This window comes from Octopus bimaculoides, chromosome 1 (assembly GCF_046866305.1).
Source record: "Octopus bimaculoides isolate indiv1 chromosome 1, ASM4686630v1, whole genome shotgun sequence".
Taxonomy (NCBI): domain Eukaryota; kingdom Metazoa; phylum Mollusca; class Cephalopoda; order Octopoda; family Octopodidae; genus Octopus; species Octopus bimaculoides.
In genome coordinates this window covers 185472119-185492962 of record NC_142928.1, presented here as the reverse complement: position 1 = coordinate 185492962, position 20844 = coordinate 185472119, and the positions used below count along the sequence as shown (strand labels likewise).

Here is a 20844-nt window from a genome sequence, read left to right as displayed (position 1 = left end):
TTATTTATCCACTTGGATCATTTGTCTGGTTCCTCTAATTAAAAATAATTTCTATAAGATACCTGAAGATACTGACTGATTATAATTACACTGATGATAATGATGATGATGTAAAGATGTAGATTTCGTTTTGGTGAACACAATTTTGGCAAACTTACAAGACTTGAATCACAAAAATATTAATTTGGAAATAAAATAATGGTGTTTTAAATTTGTTGTTTAATTAAATAATTTCTATTGAATGTTGACAGTATGGGAGTTGGGTTGGGGTGAGAAGAATGTATTGTATTTGAGTAATACATTAGTGGTGTTGATGGCTGGATATGAACTGGATATGTTAGGAGTGGTGGTATTTTGGTGGTGATGGTTGATATTCTGCTGGTGGTGGTGTTGATGATATGACATTGAATGTTCTTGATCTTATTTTATCAGATAAAGTTAAAGATGATTGAGAGAGTCAGAAATATATCCATCCATCTATCTTCTCTGCCTGCTATTCTTAGGAGGGTTGTAGGAGTAGAGTCCTCAGGCACCTCCAAAAGGGTTCTAACCGAAGCAACGGTCATCTCAATTTCTTACTGGGTTCCCAAGCACGACCATCTGAATCTAAGGGTATCATTCACCCATTTCATCCTTAGTCTACCCCCTGGTTTCTTGTCAGTTGGATCAGCTTGAAGAATCCATTTTGCGATTCTTTCCAGCACATGGCTGTGGTGCCAGAACTGTAAAGAAAAAAGGAATAGATTTGAGAGAGAGGGGAAAGACAGAACAGGATCAGAAGGGGAAGAGTAAAGGAATCAACTAAATAAGCAAATAGATAAATATAAACATGAATAAATGATTCAGTTTGGTGGAGGTGGAGAGAAAGATGAAGTGAAATTTCAATAAAATCTCGAGGAATACAAAAGAATCATGGTGGCATATGAATGATAGTTGAGGCAGGAGGGGGGAATAAATGGGAGAAAGGGATGAGAATGAAAGGTGAGGGAGAGGAGGAGTGGTTGTGCCATAGAGACAGTAATTTGAACTGGTATGTATTTGGCTGCGGTTGTGGATACTGTGTTCGGTTTTGGCTCCAGGAGTGGCCAAAAGGTGAGGTCGGGAGGAATGTAAGCAATAGATGTAGATGTTACACACAGATGCCCATACAAGTAAGCATACAGTCACATTGATATATTCTCACTGTTGAAACACGAAATCATGTTTCTAGTAAAGGTGAGACAGTATTTTGTAGATATGGATGAAATTAATTAAGGATGAGTGGTTAAGAGAATTAGAATGACATTAAAATTAAAGGGATATTGGCAGAGAAGATAATTGAGTATTGAAGTAGAAAAATACTGTTCTCCATTTTAGAGATGAGGAATTCTGTACATTATTTACATAGGACGGATATGTGTCCTCATCTTGTTTGTTGTTACCACAACATTTTGGCTGATTTACTCTCCAGCCTTCATCAGCCTACTTTGGTAGTAGAAGCAACTGTCAAAATAAGGATTAATACTAAGAGCAAAAGATAAAAATATAATAATGAGGTAAAGGGGAGAGAAAAGGAGTTAGAAAAAAACGGGGAAAAGAAAGAGGTAAATAAAGTTTACATATTTTTAAAGTTAAAAATAAGACAAAATTAAAGTAACAATAAGGATAACAAAAGAATGAAAATAAAAGTACAAAAAAAAAAGGAAAATAGAAAAATAATAAAATCTAAGAAAGGAATAGAATACAGTTGAGCAAAAGAAGAATGTAAAGTGAGAGGAAACAATGTGAATAAGATACCATAAAATAAATCCAGTAAGGTTATCTGCTCTCTCTCGGAAAGTTACAGAAGATAAATCTTAATCTATGTTTACAGTTATGATAATCCTATTGCGTTTATTACGGATCTTCTCCTTTCAGTAAAAAAGAATTTCTAAAGCTTCACAGAAGCAGAGCTTAGAAATTTACCTATCACCTCTGTAGGATCAGGCTACAGCCAGAATGGACCATTTAATCTCATAGCTAGTATTTTGGGAATTGAGTGAGTGAATGATGATAATAAAATTGATTCTAATATTTATTTGTGGTGAAGAATAAGTCAGATTGATTCCAGTGATATTTTATTTTTGACCCCCTGGAATTTGAAATCAAATTGATGTAAAGGGATGCAATTAAATACTAGTTATGTCCATGTTCCATACTGGCATGAGCTGGATGGTTTGACAAGATCCACTGGGCCTGAGGACTGCGTTGTGCTCCAGTATCCGCTTTGGAATAATTTCAGAGGCTGAATGCCATTCTTAATGTCAACCATTTTACAGAGTGTACTGGATGCCTTTTTCGTGCCATCAGCAGTTTGCTAGACAATGAACTCTGAAGGAACAGTTTTATGCTGAAGACAAGGAGTAAAGTGGGATTAAAGTATAACAGAAAAGAGCCAGAGTAGAACAGGTTTCTTGCTGTAGAGGAGGTAAAAGGCTACTTAACGCTTTGAAGTGAGGATGGAAGTAATTTGGTGGAGCTGAAACGTGATAAAAATAGTGGTGATGAGGTGTCAGGATGGACCTTCAAGGTATACAGTATGGGTGGGACAGGGATCAGGAGTGAGGTGGGGGGGTTAGCAGAAAAGTAATGATATGATACAGTAGATAGAAGGATGAAAGAGAGACAACATGATGCAGGAGTGGATGAGGAAGAGAGAGGCAGATGGATGTAGTGTATGAAGTGGGTGAGATGTATTTGGTCCCTCCAGATGACAAAAATGCCTTTTATTGGGCATGATCAGCTTGACTATATGCTTCAAGCATGTTTTTGCTTTAGATTCAATCAATGAGAAGACCTCTATGATTGTGTGTCTGTGTGTGTGTGTATATATGTATATATATATATATATATATATATATATATATATATATAATATGATGTAATGTAATATGTGTTTGTGTGTGTGTGTGTGTGTATACACACACACACATACACTTTTATTCTTTTACTGGTTTCAGTCATTAGATTGTGACCATTCTCGGGCCATGCCTTCATGGTTTTAGTTCGTTATATGATCTCTGTAAGGTGGCGAGCTAGCAGAATTGTTAGCATGCCAGGTGAAATGCTTAGCGGTATTTCATCTGTCTTTACTTTCTGAGTTCAAATTCCACCGAGGTCGACTTTGCCTTTCATCCTTTCGGGGTTAATAAATTAAGTGCCAGTTGCCTACTGGGGTCGATCTAATCGACTAGCCCCCCCCCCCTCCCTAAAAAAATGTTCAGGCCTTGTGCCTAGAGTAGAAAAGATTATATGATCTCTGTACTTATTTTAAATCTGGTACTGATTTTATCAATCTCTATTTGTCAAACTCTTAAGTATCAAGATGTAAAACATGTATACACACAAATGCATGATTAACTTGTGTGCAGGTTCTGTCTACCAAATTTCACCAACAAGGCATTGTATAGAATCCTGTTGGATGGGTTCTACCTGGATTTTAAATATACAGCCTTCTCACACAGTGCCATGTTGATTCTGTCTGAGAATTATGGTAAGGACACCTGTTTGTAAAATGCTGTCATTTACATGTTAATTAAAAGACCAAGGAACCAGTTGATTGGACACCTGAATCTTGTCAAATGACGGAGACCCATCCATTAAGAACATAATCCTTTCTACTATAGGCACAAGGCCTGCATTTTTGTGGGGAGGGGGACAATTGATCACATCGACCCCAGTACTTGACTGGTACTTAATTGATTGACCCCAGAAGGATAAAAAGCAAAGTCAACTTCGGCAGAATTTAGAACATAATTAATGATAATGATTAGCTTATTCTCTGCAGTGCTCAGATGTGCCACAGTGTCAGGTGAAAATATATTGTCCCTATTTTCATATGTTGCAGTATATGCTTGGCACATACTTTGGCATGTAACAGATCAGCTCTCAAAAAGGAAAAAATAGGGAATTCTTCAACAGTTATACACACTTACACACATCATCCTCATCACCATAACCACCACCACCCACCTCTGTCTTCCATGCTGGCATAGGTTGGACGGTTCAACAGGATCTGGTGAATTAAAGAACTGCTTCATACTCCATTGCTTACTTTCGTATGGTTTCTGTGGTTGGGTGACGCTTCTTAATGCCTACCTCTTTAGGAAAAGTATCTGGTGCTTTTTTCATTGCATGATACTAGTGAAGATCATTTTTCTAACTTGCAAGGCTAAGGGCCTAAAGTGGCCCCTTTAACGGGGGGGGGGGTGATAGAAAAGAAAGGGTACAATAATTCTAGACAGGGTAAAGAGAAATGGTAAGATAAGAGGAACAGATGTATGGTTGTAACAGGGTGGTAGTGGAGAGTAAAAGAGTAAACAATAACACAGTCGAGAGGTAATGGGGTAGGTTGTATTAGGGGTGGGGTCCAGGGCTATCCTACATTGTAAGGGTGAATATAGTAAGGGGGGAAAAAAAGAAATAGAAATATAAGATTTCAGTTTCAAATGACATATGAAATAGAAAAATTGAATAAGTATCAACAAAGTTACAAGCAAAAGAAAATATATAGTTACTTATGGTGGACCCTGTATTGTTTGGAATTGTATTAAAAAATTGTTGAAATATTTTATGTATTGAAAATACACATAAATTGCACATAAATTTTAACAACAAAATCTTATATGGATCCCCAAGAGCAATATGAACCCCAGTCGAGAACCACTGCTCTTCACGAAAAGGCAGGCATGGTCAAGAGAATACATGTTGGTAGAAGATTTGCTGCTATGAGCCATGAGTTTGGTTTCAATGAATCATTTGTTTCATTTAGAAAGTACATGGATATGATTCATTTATCACTGTATTTTTGGAACCAAATCCCTGTGATAAATGAGGATAGATGTGTAATAGAAGAGATAGGTGGGGGAAGCTATAAGAGAGGAAGAGATGAAAATTATGGATGGAGAGAGGTGAGTGTAAGGATACAAAGTAAGCGGGGGATGTAAGCTGATGATGTATCTGTATATATTGAAGTAAATACCATAATGTGTAATGTATGATGTTATATTTCCATGTATGTGTGTGTGTGTTGCAGTTAACAAAGCCAGATACGTCAGAAAGTAGGGCAGCAGCAATCCAACAATTGGTTGATTTGGAACGAGAATATATCGATTTTATGCATGGAGGTATTGAGCAATACTCTCGTCCATTACGGCATTGTATTATCAGTCAAAAACAACACACAGAACTCTTCCAAAATATTGAAAAGGTCAGTGCTTTACATTCTATATTTATTAAATTCTAACATTGCACAAATTTTGGGGTTGGAGTATATATAAAGTCTACCCAGTAATTGACTGGTGTGGAGGTACTTGGTCTAGTCATTGGGGTGTTCAGCTCATATCACAAGATTGTGGATTCAATCTCCAAGTTGGGTGGCACATTGTATCCTTGAGCAAAGATCTTCATTTCATGATACTCCAGTTTTCTCTTGCTAGTGCAGTCCTTCTCTCTCTCTCTATCTGTCATGTCCTAGATATTCTGTTAGGTGAAGAGTGAAGGGGCCAAGAGCTTATCTTGGTCTACTTGTGGTTACATAGACATCTGAAACAATTAACAAAACTGTGGTACATGTTACGAAGTCATATTTGCTCATGAATGACATCTGACTGTACTGTACTTAACTGGCACTTTACTTTATCAATCCAGGAGGATGGAGGGTAGATTTAATCTGAATACAGTTTGAAATCATTCTGTATTTATAGATAACAATTTGAACAGTAGTTCATATAGAAAACTATTCACTATTTAATCAAATCCTTGATCTTGATATATTGTATAATTTTGCTAAAAATTCTAATATGTGTGTGAATACATCCATCCATTTCTCTCTCTCTCTCTCTCTCTCTCTCTCTCTACACACACATACATGTACTAGGTACATTTTATTGTGATATTTGAACCATCCATAACATACGACACTATTTTGAAGGATTGTTCAAGATACAATACTCGTGTAAGGTCTGTTTCTAAATTGGTTAGTTCTTGTTCTTATTTATGTTGTTTAACCCCTGGTTGGCATGTCTGAACAGGCATATATCATCAAAAAATATACAAATTATATCTTCATCTTTTTTTTATTTAGACATAGTATAGCTATTTAGAACTACATTATCCAAAGTGTCCTGTTATTTTTTAAGGACAATTGGTATGATTCAAGGGAGATTTAGTTGCAGTTTCTAGCAAATCAGCTGACTACATAGAAAAATAGCTGCCTCAAGCTTAGTCTCACGACTCTGATGTTATCTGGGTTTCTGAGGACATTTTAATTACATGAGCTATATCTTTGGGGTTTATACTTGCTGTAATTTCTTATAATCTTTGGTAAAAGGCCAACGAAACTGGTATTTATTTTATCAACAAAGAAAGGATGCAAAGCATGGTCGACCTCAGCAATATTTGAACTCAGAACATAAAGATCTGGAACAAATGCTTCTGAGCGTTTTGTCCGACATACTAACAATTCTGCCAACACGCTGCCTTATTGATACTTGTGATAATAGACTAGCTGGAGAGAGAATCTTCTCACCTGCTCATTAATATTCAAATTTTGGGACAAGGCCAGCAATTTCAGGAGAGGGGGTAAGTTGATTACATTGATCTCAGTAATCTACTGGTATTTATTTTATCAACCCTGAAAGGTGAAGTTAATCTCAGTGGAATTTGAACTCAGAACATAAAGACAGACGAAATGCTGTGAAGCATTTTTCTTCATGTGCTAATAATCCTTATTTCTTTATTGCCCACAAGGGGATAAACATAGAGGGGACAAACAAAGGTATTAAGTCGATTACTGGTACTTAATTTATTGATCCCGAAAGGATGAAAGGCAAAGTCGACCTCGATGGAATTTGAACTCAGAATGTAACAGCAGACAAAATACCACTAAGCATTTTGCCCGGCGTGCTAACGTTTCTGCCAGCTTGCTGCCTATAATTATTAGCACAAAATTATGTTGTTCGTTAATATTGGAATTTAAAGCTAATTTGGTTCCAAAAGTACCACACAATGATAAACTTGTATGTTTGTGCATTTCATTTGAAGAATACTTTCTTTAGTCTTCATCCTAGTTTATCAAATATGAAATGTTATTCAATATAAGGGTTGGGATGTGTGGAACAGGTGATTTATTGTTAACTTCTTAACATACACATTTTTTTTCAGTTTCCATACCAAAAACATATTTCTTTATTATTTGTTTTGAATCTTGTCTATAAGGAAGAGTAAGTACACAAATTATTTTGGATCAGTTTATGATTTATTATGAAATTACTGGTAGAAATGATAATTACTGATCGTTAATGATAGGAAACTGGAAATATCATGGACGAAGTATTTCAGGGTAGAAATAAGTGACAAGTACAGTGAGCATATATTTTCATTCAAATATATATTTATCAGACATCTCTGAATGAAAATATACAGGATAATATATTAAGTGGTTAATAAACTTTCTAATTTATTGATTGACTTTCAGTTGGTGACATTGTCAGAATATCTTCTGAAACAGCTTCAATACAACACACCATCTTGTAGTTCCACGGAAACAGATGATACATCAGAGACTGATTCTAACATCATACACAATGTTGGCCTCATTTATAAATCTAAGGTAAGAATGTTGTCGTTGATGTTGATGGTGGGAATGGTGTTGTTGGGGATGTTGCTGCTGCTGCTGCTGCTGCTGCTGTTGTTGTTGTTGTTGTTGTTGTTGTTGTTGTTGTTGGTGGTGGTGGTGGTGGTGGTGGTGGTGGTGGTGGTGGTGTTGCTATTGTTCATAATACTTTGATATTGTTGCTGTATTTTTATGTTGTAGCCATTGTTGGTTCTATGTTGTTGCACAACCACATATAAGTCCTGATCAAACAGGCTTACTGCTAAAGATGTTCCAACTATGGCCATCTCATTTTTTCAGGCACATTTGCCCAAGGTTCCACTATGTGGCAACTCAAGCATCATCTACAATTGTCTCAAGCCAACCAAAGCCTTGTGAGTGGATTTGGTTGACAAAAGCTGAAGAAAGCCTGTCGCACGCGTGTCTCAGTGTTTGGTCCCCCACCGCTGCTTAACTAGTGTTGGTGTGTTTAAGTCCCCATAACTTAGTAGTTTGACAAAAGTTACCGATAGGATAAGAACCAGGCTTTTTAAAAATAAAGTAAGTACTGGGGTCGATTCATTTGACTAAAAATTCTTCAAGGCAGTGCCCCAGCATGGTCACAGTCTAATGACTGAAACACGTTAAAGATAAAAAAGTAAAAGATTCATTATCCAATGTGTCCCTTTCTTGATATAGTAGGGTGTTGATATGAAGAGGATTTTGTTGCTGTTTGTAGCTGATCAAGCAACCTCATAGAGGCTTTAATAAATTCCACTCTACTTATTAATCCTTTCTACTATAGGCACAAGGCCTGAAATTTTGGAGAGGGGGATAGTTGATTACATTGACCCCACTACTCAACTGGTACTTAATTTATTGACCCTGAAAGGATTAAAGGCAAAGTCGACCTCGCTGGAATTTGAACTCAGAACGTAACAGCAGACAAAATACTACTAAGTATTTCGCCCAGTGTGGTAGCGATTCTGCCAGCTCGTTGCCTTTCACTCTACTTATCAATGCCAACCGCTTTACAGACGAACTGGGTGGGATCTCCCCCTCCCTCCCATATTAGCGCCAGTGAGTTTGCCAAGTAACTCTAAAGACAAAGGGAAAGCTCCCTTGACTGAGTGCAGTCATAGAAGAGAGGGAAGTGTGGAGAGGTTAACGTATGATAGAGGGATAGACACTGGTATCTTGCTATAAAGGAGATACATGGTTACCCCACATTATATAAGGGTAGGTGGGAGTGGCTGGAGGAAAGACAAGGATGGTGACAATGAGATGTCAGAGCATACTCTTTAAATGTGTCCCACTTTGGACTTTTTTTTTTTTTTTTTTACCAGACATTGTATATCCAGGATTACATTGTCCAATGTTTTCTTTTAATGGTAGGGTAAGGTTTGGAGTGAGATTTTCCTGCTATATCTTCATCCATTCATTCTTCTCTCTGCTTACTACTCTTGAAAGGGTTGTGGGGTAGTCCTCAGGCACCTCCACCATTGGGTCCTTGGGGTAGTCCTCAGTCACTTCCACTACTGGGTCCTTGAGGTAGTCCTCAGACACCTCCACCACTGGGTCTTTGGGGTAGTCCTCAGACACCACCGCTGATAGGACCCAGTGGTGGAGGTGCCTGAGAAGTGACCATTAATATACTTTCCAACTGGATTCTTAAGCATGACCAATTAAGACAATCACTGCCTTCCACACAGGCTTGGGTTTTCCGGTGCTGGTATCACTTAAAAAGCATTCATGTACCTGTGCAGTGACATGTAAAAAGCACACAGCACCCTCTGTTAAGTGATTGGCATCAAGAAAGGAAGGGAATCCAGCCATAGAAACCATGCCATAACAGATAGCTGGAGTCTGGAGAGCAACATGTCAAACTGTCCAACCCATGCCAGCATTGAAAGTGGACGTTAAATGACAACAACCATATCCAACCATCTTATTTGTAGTCTGTGTCTAGGACTCCTGCCTGCTGGTCAGCTTGAAGAATCTGTCTTGTGATTCTTTCCTGTGACATCTCCATTATACTGGAGCTTTGACCTTTCATTGCTGAGAAGGTGTGGTTTGGTATGGTTAGGTTCTCTGTTCTCTGAGCTGTACACCTTGTCAAGTAACATCACTCCACAGATCCTTTGAAGAAACCCCCATTTTGGTCACTTCTGCTTGCAAGGATTTTTTTAATAAGCCCACTGGCTATTTGCAATGTAAGTGTCAGAATTGATACTGATAGTCTATATAGGCGCAGAAGTGGCTGTGTGGTAAGTAGCTTGCTTACCGACCACATCGTTCTGGGTTCAGTCCTACTGTGTGGCACCTTGGGCAAGTGTTTTCTACTATAGCCTCAGGCCGACCAAAGCCTTGTTAGTGGATTTGGTAGACGGAAACAGAAAGAAACCCGTCGTATATATGTATATATATATATATATATATATATGTTTGTGTGTCTGTGTTTGTCCCCCCAACATCGCTTGACAACCGATGCTGGTGTGTTTACGTCCCCGTAACTTAGAGGTTCGGCAAAAGAGACCGATAGAATAAGTACTAGGCTTACAAAGAATAAGTCCTGGCGGTCGATTTGCTCGACTAAAGGCGGTGCTCCAGCATGGCCGCAGTCAAATGACTGAAACAAGTAAAAGAGTATCATTGATGGGAAATTTGGCTGTTATAACACAACTAAATTTCTGTCACTGAAGAGCTCAAAACAGCAAAATCACATGATCTGGCAGTCCCGGTGGCAATTGCAGACAGGTCTTGTCAGCAATATAAATAAGAGTGGTTTTATGCATCACAAGTTTATATGAGAAGCCCTCTCAAGGTAAATAATGTAGTTTTTCTGTGTTTTAACGTAATGTTCATGTTAAGTTGGAGAATACAGTTTACTTTCTGGTAGTCATACTGCTTCTGTTGCTATTAATTATTTTGTAAAAAAGATATGTTATTGTCATATGAAATGTTTTTGTTATTTAATTTCTAGCTTCAGATGATCTGTCAAGCATACAAGGTTTATGCGCAGGGCCTCAGTCAAGCCAACACTGTCCTGAAAGACCTTCAGAATAATGCAAACTTCAAAATGTTCCTCAAGGTAAGTTTAAATGTGCATAACATGCATGCACACACACACACACACACACACACACACACACACACACAGACATGTATGTGTGTAGCATACATGTAGGTGCAGGCATGGCTGTGGGGTTAAGAGGCTCACTTTGCAACTACATGGTTTCAGGTTCAATCCCACTATGTGGTACCTCAGGCATTTGTTTTCTACTATAGTCCCACCACCCTGGATGACTAATGCCTTGTGAGTGAATTTTAAACAGTTCTCCTCCTCCTGCACCTACTCTTCCTTCTCTTCCTGCTCCTCTTCTTCTCTGTTTTTGTCTTCTTCTCCTCCTCCTCCCTTTTTCTTTGCCTTCAAACTCTGGTTTTGTTGGAACTCCTTGTGTCTTGCATGCAAAGTGAGCTTGCTACCTGCAGCCTTTGATACCATACTGTTTGTTCTTTTCAACTATTTAATATTTTCCTGATGATTCTGACTGTATTATTATTATTATTATTATTATTATTATTCAGTAGTTTTATTTTTATAGCATGCTTTCACTTCACTATCGAGCGCAGCTCTGTGTGCCTTGGGTATGTGCTGTGGTTTGCTGTGATGCTCTTATGGTTACTGTATTGAAAGTGTTTTGCGTAGGATGTGTGCAGTGCCCAGTAGTGCAATTTTCTGTATGTTATATATACTTGTTAGTCCTGGTGTTTTTGTTATGTATTTGTCTGAATATTTCTTTATCATATCAAATGCGCCTGCTATGATAGGAATTGTTTCTGTTTTTAGATTCCACATTCGAGTTACCTCTATTTCCAGGTCTTTGTATTTTGAAAGTTTTTCCATTTCTTTTAGAGAAACGTTGTCATCTGTTGGTATTGATACATCATTTAGAAAGCATTTTTTCTTCATGATCTCTGAGAACTATATCTGGCCTATTGGTCTTAATTTCTCTATCTGTGTGTATTGGCATAACCCAAAGTATGGTTGCTTTTTTTGTTTTCTGTGACCTTTTCTGACGTGTGCCTATACCATTTTCTGTTGTTATTCCATAGTGTTGGCATATTATTATTATTATCATCATCATCATTCAGTAGTCTTATTTTTATCATGTTCTTTCGCTGCACTACCGAGCACAGCTATTTGTGCCTTGGGTATGTGCTGTGGTTTGCTGTGGTGCTCTTATGTTTACTGTATTGAAAGTGTTTTGCGTAGGATGTGTACAGTGCCCAGTAGTGCAATTTTCTGTATGTTATATATATTTGTAAGTCCTGGTGTTTTTGTTATGTATTTGTCTGAATATTTTTTTATTATACCTAAGGCACCTACTATGATAGGAATTGTTTCTGTTTTTAGACTCCACATTTGAGTTACCTCTATTTTCAGGTCTTTGTATTTTGAAAGTTTTTCCAGTTTTATCATCATCATCATCATCATCATCATCATCATCATCACCACCACCACCACCACCACCATCATCATCATCATCCTTTTGTAGAAAGGATTGTTATTATTATTAACAATGCTTAGCAGTATTTTGCCTGTCGCTACATTCTGTGTTCAATTTCCACCAAAGTCGACTTTGCCTTTCATCCTTTCGGGGTCAATAAATTAAGTACCAGTAAAACACTGAGGTCGATGTAATCGACTAGTCGCCTCCCACCAAAATGGCTGCCCTTATGGCAAAATTTGAAATGATTATTATTAAGGCGGGAAGCTGGCAGAATCATTAGCATTCTGGGCAAAATACTCAGGTATTTCATCTGAATTTAAATTCCGCCAAGGTTGACTTTGCCTTTCATCTCTTCGGGGTCAATGAATTAAGTACCAGTTAATCATTAATGTTGATGTAATTGACTTACCCACTCCCTTCAAATTTCAGGCCTTGTGCCTATAGTAGAAAGGGTTGTTGTTGTTGTTGCTGTTACTACTACTACTACTACTACTACTACTACTACTACTACTATTACTATTATTACTATTATTACTATTATTATTATCATTATTACTATTATTATTATTATTATTATTATTACTGTTACTATTACTACTATTATTATTATTATTATTATCATTATTATTATTATTTTTCTAGGAGTGCATCTCAGCTGTGAAACAGACCAGTATCAGTGCATTTATCACCCGTCCTTCTCAGGTATTTTATTTCTTCTTATTGGAGCCCTAGGGTCTTCTTAATTTTTAAGTGAGGTACATATACAAGTGTTTGTGTGTGTATTTAAAAAACCTATGTCACTAAGGTGGTGTCTCTATATGCTCTATTGCTTAGCAGTTCAACAAAGAGAGATTGATAAAATAACTACCAGATAGAAATATATACTGAGGTTGATATCAGACTAAACCCTTGAAAGTGGTACTCCAGCTGGGCCACAATCCATTGACTAAGTTAAATGATGCGTGTTTGTGAATGTGCATGTATAGTTATACACATAATTTATGAGGAATTATGTACATTATTTACATTTGATGGATATTTGTTCTCATCTTGTTTGCTGTTAACGCTGGTGGCACGTAAAAAGCACCATTTGAGCACGATCGTTTCCAGCTTACTGGCACTTGTGCCGGTGGCGTGTGAACAAAACATTGGACTGGCTCCTATGTAGGTGGCACGTAAAAAACACCATTTGAGCATGGCCATTGCCAGTACTGCTGGACTGGCCCTCGTGCCGGTGGCATATAAAAAGCACCCACTACACTCTCAGAGTGGTTGGCGTTAGGAAGGGCATCCAGCTATAGAAACTCTGCCAGATCAGATTGGAGTCTGGTGTAACCATTCGGTTCGCCAGTCCCCAGTCAAATCGTCCAACCCATGCTAGCATGGAAAGCAGACGTTAAATGATGATGATGATGACAACATTTCGGCTGATATACCCTCCAGCCTTCATCAGGTGTCTTGGGGAAATTTCGAACCTGGGTTCTCATTCCTAAGGTATTTTTTGCTGCTGCTGCTGCTGTTGTTGCTGCTGTTGTTGCTGTTGTTGTTGTTCAGGTCACTGCCTGGAATCGAACTCGGAATCTTGGGGCTAAGTGAATGTTAAATGATAATGACGTGTGTACCTGTGACATCATCATTTTTAACATCCACTTTTCTAACCTTGCCTGGATCGATCAGGCAATATTAATTAAAGCAGATTTTTCTGCTGCCTGATGCTCTTCTTCTTGTCATCGCTCACCTGTTTCCAAGCAGGGTAATATTTCCCTCTCGTCTTTTGAATACAAAACAGTACAACAGCCAGATATATTTTCACAGGAGACTGAAAATGACATCACTTCAAAGCTGATTCTTGATTTAATGAGGTGAACGTGGTATTTGATATAATTACCCTTATCTTGTACCTTTTGCTTATAATTTAGATTATGTATTTATAAAGTCACATGAAGCAGCATTGAATAAAGTGTATTCATGTGAAGTCATATTTAAAGTCTTAACTGCACTTGGACATGGGAAGACTTTTTGGTGCTGAAATAGTCTTGGGAGAAAATTCTAAACAACATGTATGGAAACACATTGGTTGTGAATGATAACATTGGCTCGCAGGACACATGTATCTTACTGTTTTTTTTGGGGGTTTTTTTTTTTGCATCATCATCTATGAACATAAAATCTACCTTTCACAGCCCAAAATGAACAATTCATTTTGAACAACAACAGCAAACAGTATGTTTTCTGATATGCATAAAGCTTGATGAAGTTAGATTTAAATAAATAAAGTTGCACAAAGCAGCATTGAATAAAATGTATTCATGTAAAGTTACTTTTAACATGTTTGAGTACATTTGACCATGGGAAGACCTTTCCCTACGGAATTAGTCTTGGGAAAATTCTCCTCCATGGCAACATGTATATATGTGATACAGTTTTATATTTAAGAGATGAGGAATTATGTACATTATGCCCATGGGCATATGGCATAGTGGTTAAGAGCGCGGGCTACTAACCTCAAGATTCCGAGTTTGATTCCAGGCAGTGACCTGAATAATGGTGGCGGTGGTGATGGTGATGTGATGATAACAACAATAATAATAACAATAACAACAACAACAACACCTTAGGAATGAGAACCCAGGTTTGAAATTTCCCCAAGACACCTGATGAAGACTGGAGGGTATATCAGCCGAAACGTTGTGTTAACAACAAACAAGATGAGGACAAATATCCATCAAATGTAAATAATGTATATATTTGTATGTCTGTATATCTTATTCACCATGGGACTTTCTACTTTCATATTGCAGCATATCAAAGAGATGTACCAAACACTTAGGGAGATATTTTGCAACACCCCACAAGAGGATTCCGACTACTTGAACCTGAAACTGGTTGTTGAGGGTAAGTTTAATCATGGTTCTGTTTTACCATTTTGTTGATGGTTAAATATGTCAGAAATAGCCATCGAGTTCAATTCTTCCACTACTCTCAGCATGGCCACAGTCTAATGACTGAAACAAGTAAAAAAAAAATCAAAGATAAAAGCACTAAATCTTGTTTGACTGAAAATTACTGTTATATGTTTTGTTCTGAAGTTCATCTTCTCAATTTATTTCTGTTTTAGGTCTCCAACTCTGTGCGACTTATATCACTAATTACACGTGTATCAGGGCTCAAAAGCTGGCATCATCATCCTCATCTTCATCACATTCATCATCAATGTCTAACAGTTCTCTAAGTTCTTACACCAATTCCAGTCACTCAGGTGTTTCCTCTGCAGTCTTCGATGGCAATCCTTCCAAGAGACTCAAATCCTCAACGTGTGCAGTAAGCGTTTCAAGAAACTTCCATTACGAAGGGAAATTGCAAGTTTCAAATACTGTCTGTGTGAAGAAAGAGCAAGCATCAATATCGTACATACGGAATCTCAAACCATCCAAGTCAAATCTTGGACAAACTTCATCAAACTGTTCTGAAGATTCTGGTCATTCTGTAGATTCGCAACTGTCAAGTATTCAGAAAAAATTGTATTTCCCAAACACTGTTCCGGTAAGTTAGTTTCCGAATTTTCATTTTCATCATCATCATCGTCGTTTAACATCCGCTTTCCATGCTAGCATGGGTTGGACGATTTGACTGAGGACTGGTGAAACCAGATGGCTGCACCAGGCTCCAATCTGATTTGGCAGAGTTTCTACAGCTGGATGCCCTTCCTAACGCCAACCACTCTGAGAGTGTAGTGGGTGCTTTTACGTGCCACCAGCACAAAGGCCAGTCAGGCGGTACTGGCAACGGCCACGCTTAAAATGGTGTATTTTATGTGCCACCCGCACAAGAGCCAGTCTAGGGGACTGGCAACAAATTCGCAGGCACATGTCGCAGGCACAAGTGCCAGAAAAGCGACGCTGGGCACAAACTCTCAACATTTGAAGCAAGAAAGGGTTAAAGGTTAAAAGTTAGCTTCAGTGGCTGAATTTGTTATCTGATTTTAATTCCATGTTTTTATTTTTATCTGAAGTACATCACTCTAATAACTTTAAGAAAGACATGAAGATCCTAATATAACTTTTCGTTAACTCTTTAAAAACAGGCGACATTATAGCTATGTAAGAAATTAATACTTTGTGTTGGACCTCACAGAGGCAAAATGGCTGAGTTCTTTTCGAGTGTTGGGCCTCATGGAGGCAATGACTGAGACCTTTGGTGTTATGTTGTGCTTGAGAAGAAGCCCCATCAAACCAAGCAAAATCGCAGTCGTGGCAGATACCAGAGTCACACAAATTGGCACGTAAAAACACCCCGGTGTCATGCAAATGGCACCCGTGCCAGTGGCATGTAAAAGCACCCATTACACTCTCAGAGTGGTTGGCGTTAGGAAGGGCATCCAGCTGTAAAAAAACCATGCCAAATCAGACTGGAGTCTGATGCAGCCTTCCAGTGTGCTAGCCCAGTCAAACTGACCAACTCTTGCCAGCATGGACAATGGATGTTAAATGATGATGGTGTGTGTGCGTGCATGCGTGCACATCATCATCATCATTTAACATTCCCATATTTCATGCTGGCATGGGTTAGACTGTTAGCTGGATCCAAATAACCTGTGAGCTGCATTGGTCTCCTGTATCTGTTTTGGCAAGGTTTCTAAGGCTGGTTGCCCTTTTTTATGCTGACCACTTTACAGAGTATCCTTTCTTTTTTTTTTTTTTGTCTTTGTGGCACAAACACCATTCTATCTGTGACAGACCCATCCTTTATTGGTGGGGTAATTTATCTAAGACCACAACATCTAAGTGTTCTCATTTTTTTTTTTTTTTAAGATAATGCAGTGTAGCATTTCAGCATTAATTACATAAATAGACGTATGATGGATTTTTGATTTAATCTTGTTGAGTACGTTGCATTTCACTCTACAAAACTGTTTACTGAATGTGATGGTGTGAAGTACATATATATTTATCTATAACATAAGAGATAATCAGTCTTTTAGTAGTTCCACTTCCAGTTAGCTGTAGCCATGCTGGAACAGAATGACATCATTAACCCTTTAGCATTTAAACCAGCCATATTTGGCTCAAATATTCTACCCATTTATATCAACACTGGTCAGATTCAGCCTCTCACACCTACCCTACAATATCATTCTAAAAACAGTTACATCTCAATCTCAAAAGCTATGCCAGAATGCATGTTTAATTCAAGAGAATGTGAATAAAGAAGCATTACATTTGAAAGAGTAAACTGAATGCTAAAGAGTTAATATATGGTATTTATTCTTTCTTTGTAGTATTTCCAGTTGTGTCAGGAAGAAAGACATCTCATTTATTCAGGTGAGATTTTCAGGTGGGATGGAGATGTTTGGAACAAGGTGAGTTTGAACATGTAATGTTTTTTTTTATTTTACTTGTTGTTGGATTGTGTCCTTGTTGGGGAACTGCCTTGAAGGGTTTAGCTGCACAAATCAACCCCAGTACATTTTTTTTTAAAGTCTGGTACATAAATTACAGGGACATAGATCATCATCATCATCGTCATTTAACGTTCGCTTTCCATGCTAGCATGGGTTGGACAATTTGACTGGGGACTGGCAAACCAGATGGCTACACCACACTCCAATCTGATCTAGCAGAGTTTCTACAGTTGAATGCCCTTCCTAACGCCAACCACTCCTAGAGTGTAGTGGGTGCTTTTTACGTGCCACCGGCATGAGGGCCAGTCCGGCGAACCAACACTGGTTATTAATTGATGGGTAAGTGCCATACAGATGGAGAGAAAGAGAGTGTGGGCTTTCACACAGTTCCTGTCTACTAAATTTACTCGCATGACTTTGGTTGGCCTGGGGCTATAGTAGAAGGCACTTACCCAAGGTGCTGTGCAGGTGGGACTGAACCCAAAACATCATGGTTGCAAAGTGAGTTTCTTCACCACACAACCATTCCTTTTACTATATAATATACGATGTCTAAAATGACAAGTTATCCCACTTCAATTAACCCTTTGAGCTCGTAACACCGGCTTACCTGTGGATGACTTATTTTTCTCTATACCGTAGCACTGCTCTACCAGTGGAGTGCATCTGGAAGCCAGCTATATGGTCAAATAGGGTTCAGGAGGTCAGGGCTCAAAGGGTTAAGACACAACCCCATGAATTAAATAACAAATGAACTGCTGAACCTTATCTGTTCATTCAGAACTGGATGTTTTCGTTTATATGTTTTGTTTTTCTGTATGGTTTGTTTGTAATGATGTTTTTATGTCTTGCAGTTGCAGTTGATGTTATTTTCTGATCTCCTCTTACAAACTGAGAAATCTGCTGATGGTAGATTGACAGTTGTGGAGAGTCCACTCATGTTGTATTCTTTGCAAGGAATCGAATCTCAGAGAAAGCATGGTGAGTGAACTAGATTTTAAATAAACATCTTTCTTACTTATTATTATTATTGTTATTGTTATTATTTTTTTTTTTTTATTCAGTAGTTTTATTTTTATAGCGTGCTTTCACTACACTACCGAGCGCAGCTCTGTGTGCCTTGGGTATGTGCTGTGGTTTGCTGTGATGCTCTTATGGTTACTGTATTGAAAGTGTATTGTGTAGGATTATTATTATTATTATTATTATTATTATTATTATTATTATTATTATTATTATTATTATTATTACTACTACTACTACTAGCAGCAGCAGTAGTAGTAGTAGCAGCAACAGCTGCTGTTGCCACTGGCATAGGTGCCATTTACATGACACTGGCAACGGCTGCGACTATGATTTCACTTGGCTTGAAAAGTCTTCTCAAGCACAGCATATTGCTAAAGGTCTCGGTCACTTGACCTCACCTCCATGAGACCCAACATTCAAGGATTGAGCTCCTAGCAGCTGTTTAGTTATTATTCTATGTTTTTTTAGGGCAGCAAGCTGGGAGAATTGTTAGCATGCCTGACAAAATGTTTAGCAGCATTTTGTCTGTCTTAACGTTGATCCCTGGATTTAATATCATCATCATCATCATCATTGTTTAATTTCTGCTTTCCATGCTAGCATGGGTTGGACAGTTTGACTGAGGACTGGCAAGCTGGTAGGCTGCAGCAGGCTCCAATCTGATATGGCAAGGTTTCTACAGCTGGATGCCCTTCCTAATGCCAACCACTCCCAGAGTGTAGTGGGTGCTTTTTACGTGCCACCGGCATGGGGACCAGTTAGGCAGCACTGGCATCAACCATGCTCAAATGATGCTTTTTATGTGCCACCAGCACAGGAGCCAGTCAGGCGGCACTGGTATCGACCACACTCAAATGGTGCTTATCTTTGAAATTGCTGGACTTGTGCCAAAATTTGAAATCAGTATTGTACATTTTCTGCTTCCTGTTTTGAATTTACATTTTTCATATCAATTCCTTCAATTTTTCTTTCTCTTTTCACTTAGCTACAGACTTCCTTCTTCATGTAATGTGTTCTTCGGACAAAACTTTGGCTTCTTTAAAGAAATTGATGTTCCGAGCGCCTAATATTGAACAGAAGTATACCTGGAAGACTTTGATAGAGCAACGCATTCTCAGTTACCGAAGTGGGAGTCTTGAATCATTTATTACATCAGATATTTCTGGCGCTTCTGGAGTAATTGTATGAAAATAACCATGGCAGCTGGTATTCGTCATTGTCACTGTCATCATCTTTATCATCATCATCATCATCATTCTACATCCAATTTTCCATGCTTGCATGAAGCAGACAGAACTTGTTGATGCACATTTTCTACAGCTGGATGCTCTTCCTGTCAACAACTCACCTATTTCCAACCAAAGTAATATTTTCCCTTGACCAGACATGTTTTGTTTTTTTTTACAGAAGACTGGATATGAACAACCTCACTTGCATGTTGATGGTAATGCTCATTTACAACCATTACATGAAGTCAAGACAAGGGTACACATACACATATATACATACACAATGGCTTCTTTTAGTTTCCATCTACCAAATCCACTCACAAGACTTTGCTTGACCTGGGGCTATAGTAGAAGACACTTGCTCAAAGAGCTATGCAGTGGGATTGAACCTAAGACCAAATGGTTTGGAAGCAAGCTTCTTAAGCACACATCAACGCCTGCACCTACCCATGTGAGATATTGGCTTCAAATTTTGGCACAAGGCCAGCAAGTTCGAGTGAAGGGATAAGTTGATTACATTGACCCCATTGCTCAACTGATACTTAATTTATCAACCCAAAAAGATGAAAGGCAAAGTTGACCTCGGCAGCATTTGAACTTAATATGTTAAAGACAGATGAAATACTGTTAAGCATTTTGCTCTGTGTGCTAACTGTTCTTCCAACTTACCGCCTTGATCCATGTGAGATATTAACAGACAATCAACCTTTTGCAGCTCAAGAATTGAAGAAGCCAAAAATAAACCTTAACCTTTCCTTTGCCATGTTTCTGTTGAAATACACTGACTTTGTTTCAAGTAATTTTGAAAATAATGAAGAATTGAATAAAATACATTATCATTATTAAGCTGGTGTTTGGAGCATAAATTAGCATGAAATTTTGACTGAAGCTTTTAATTTAAATCACTTTAAAATAGGAAGTTTGTACATTAGAACCAAAGGTAGTCTTGAACAGGTTGGTATCAAAATATTAATGTGTTTATGGCACTTTTAATTATAGACCTTAATCCCTCACCTAATTTGACAGTTTAGCAATTAAACCGGTCATATTCGACCAAAATAT

General features: G+C 38.1%; 1 protein-coding gene across 3 annotated transcripts in view; it reads left to right on the top strand.

The window, feature by feature from the left end:
- LOC106879318 (uncharacterized) overlaps window positions 1-20628 on the top strand; it is a 90562-nt gene extending 69934 nt beyond the window's left edge. For all 3 annotated transcript variants that reach the window (XM_089363923.1, XM_089363927.1, XM_089363921.1), the window contains 9 exons: window positions 5054-5227; window positions 7496-7630; window positions 10596-10703; window positions 12769-12828; window positions 14928-15021; window positions 15245-15669; window positions 17405-17485; window positions 18382-18508; window positions 19539-20628. In XM_089363923.1, coding sequence (XP_089220049.1) covers window positions 5054-5227; window positions 7496-7630; window positions 10596-10703; window positions 12769-12828; window positions 14928-15021; window positions 15245-15669; window positions 17405-17485; window positions 18382-18508; window positions 19539-19741 — 1407 coding nt within the window. In that variant the 3' untranslated portion in view covers window positions 19742-20628. The remainder of the gene's footprint in view (window positions 1-5053; window positions 5228-7495; window positions 7631-10595; window positions 10704-12768; window positions 12829-14927; window positions 15022-15244; window positions 15670-17404; window positions 17486-18381; window positions 18509-19538) is intronic.
- The last annotated feature ends 216 nt before the right edge of the window (window positions 20629-20844 follow it).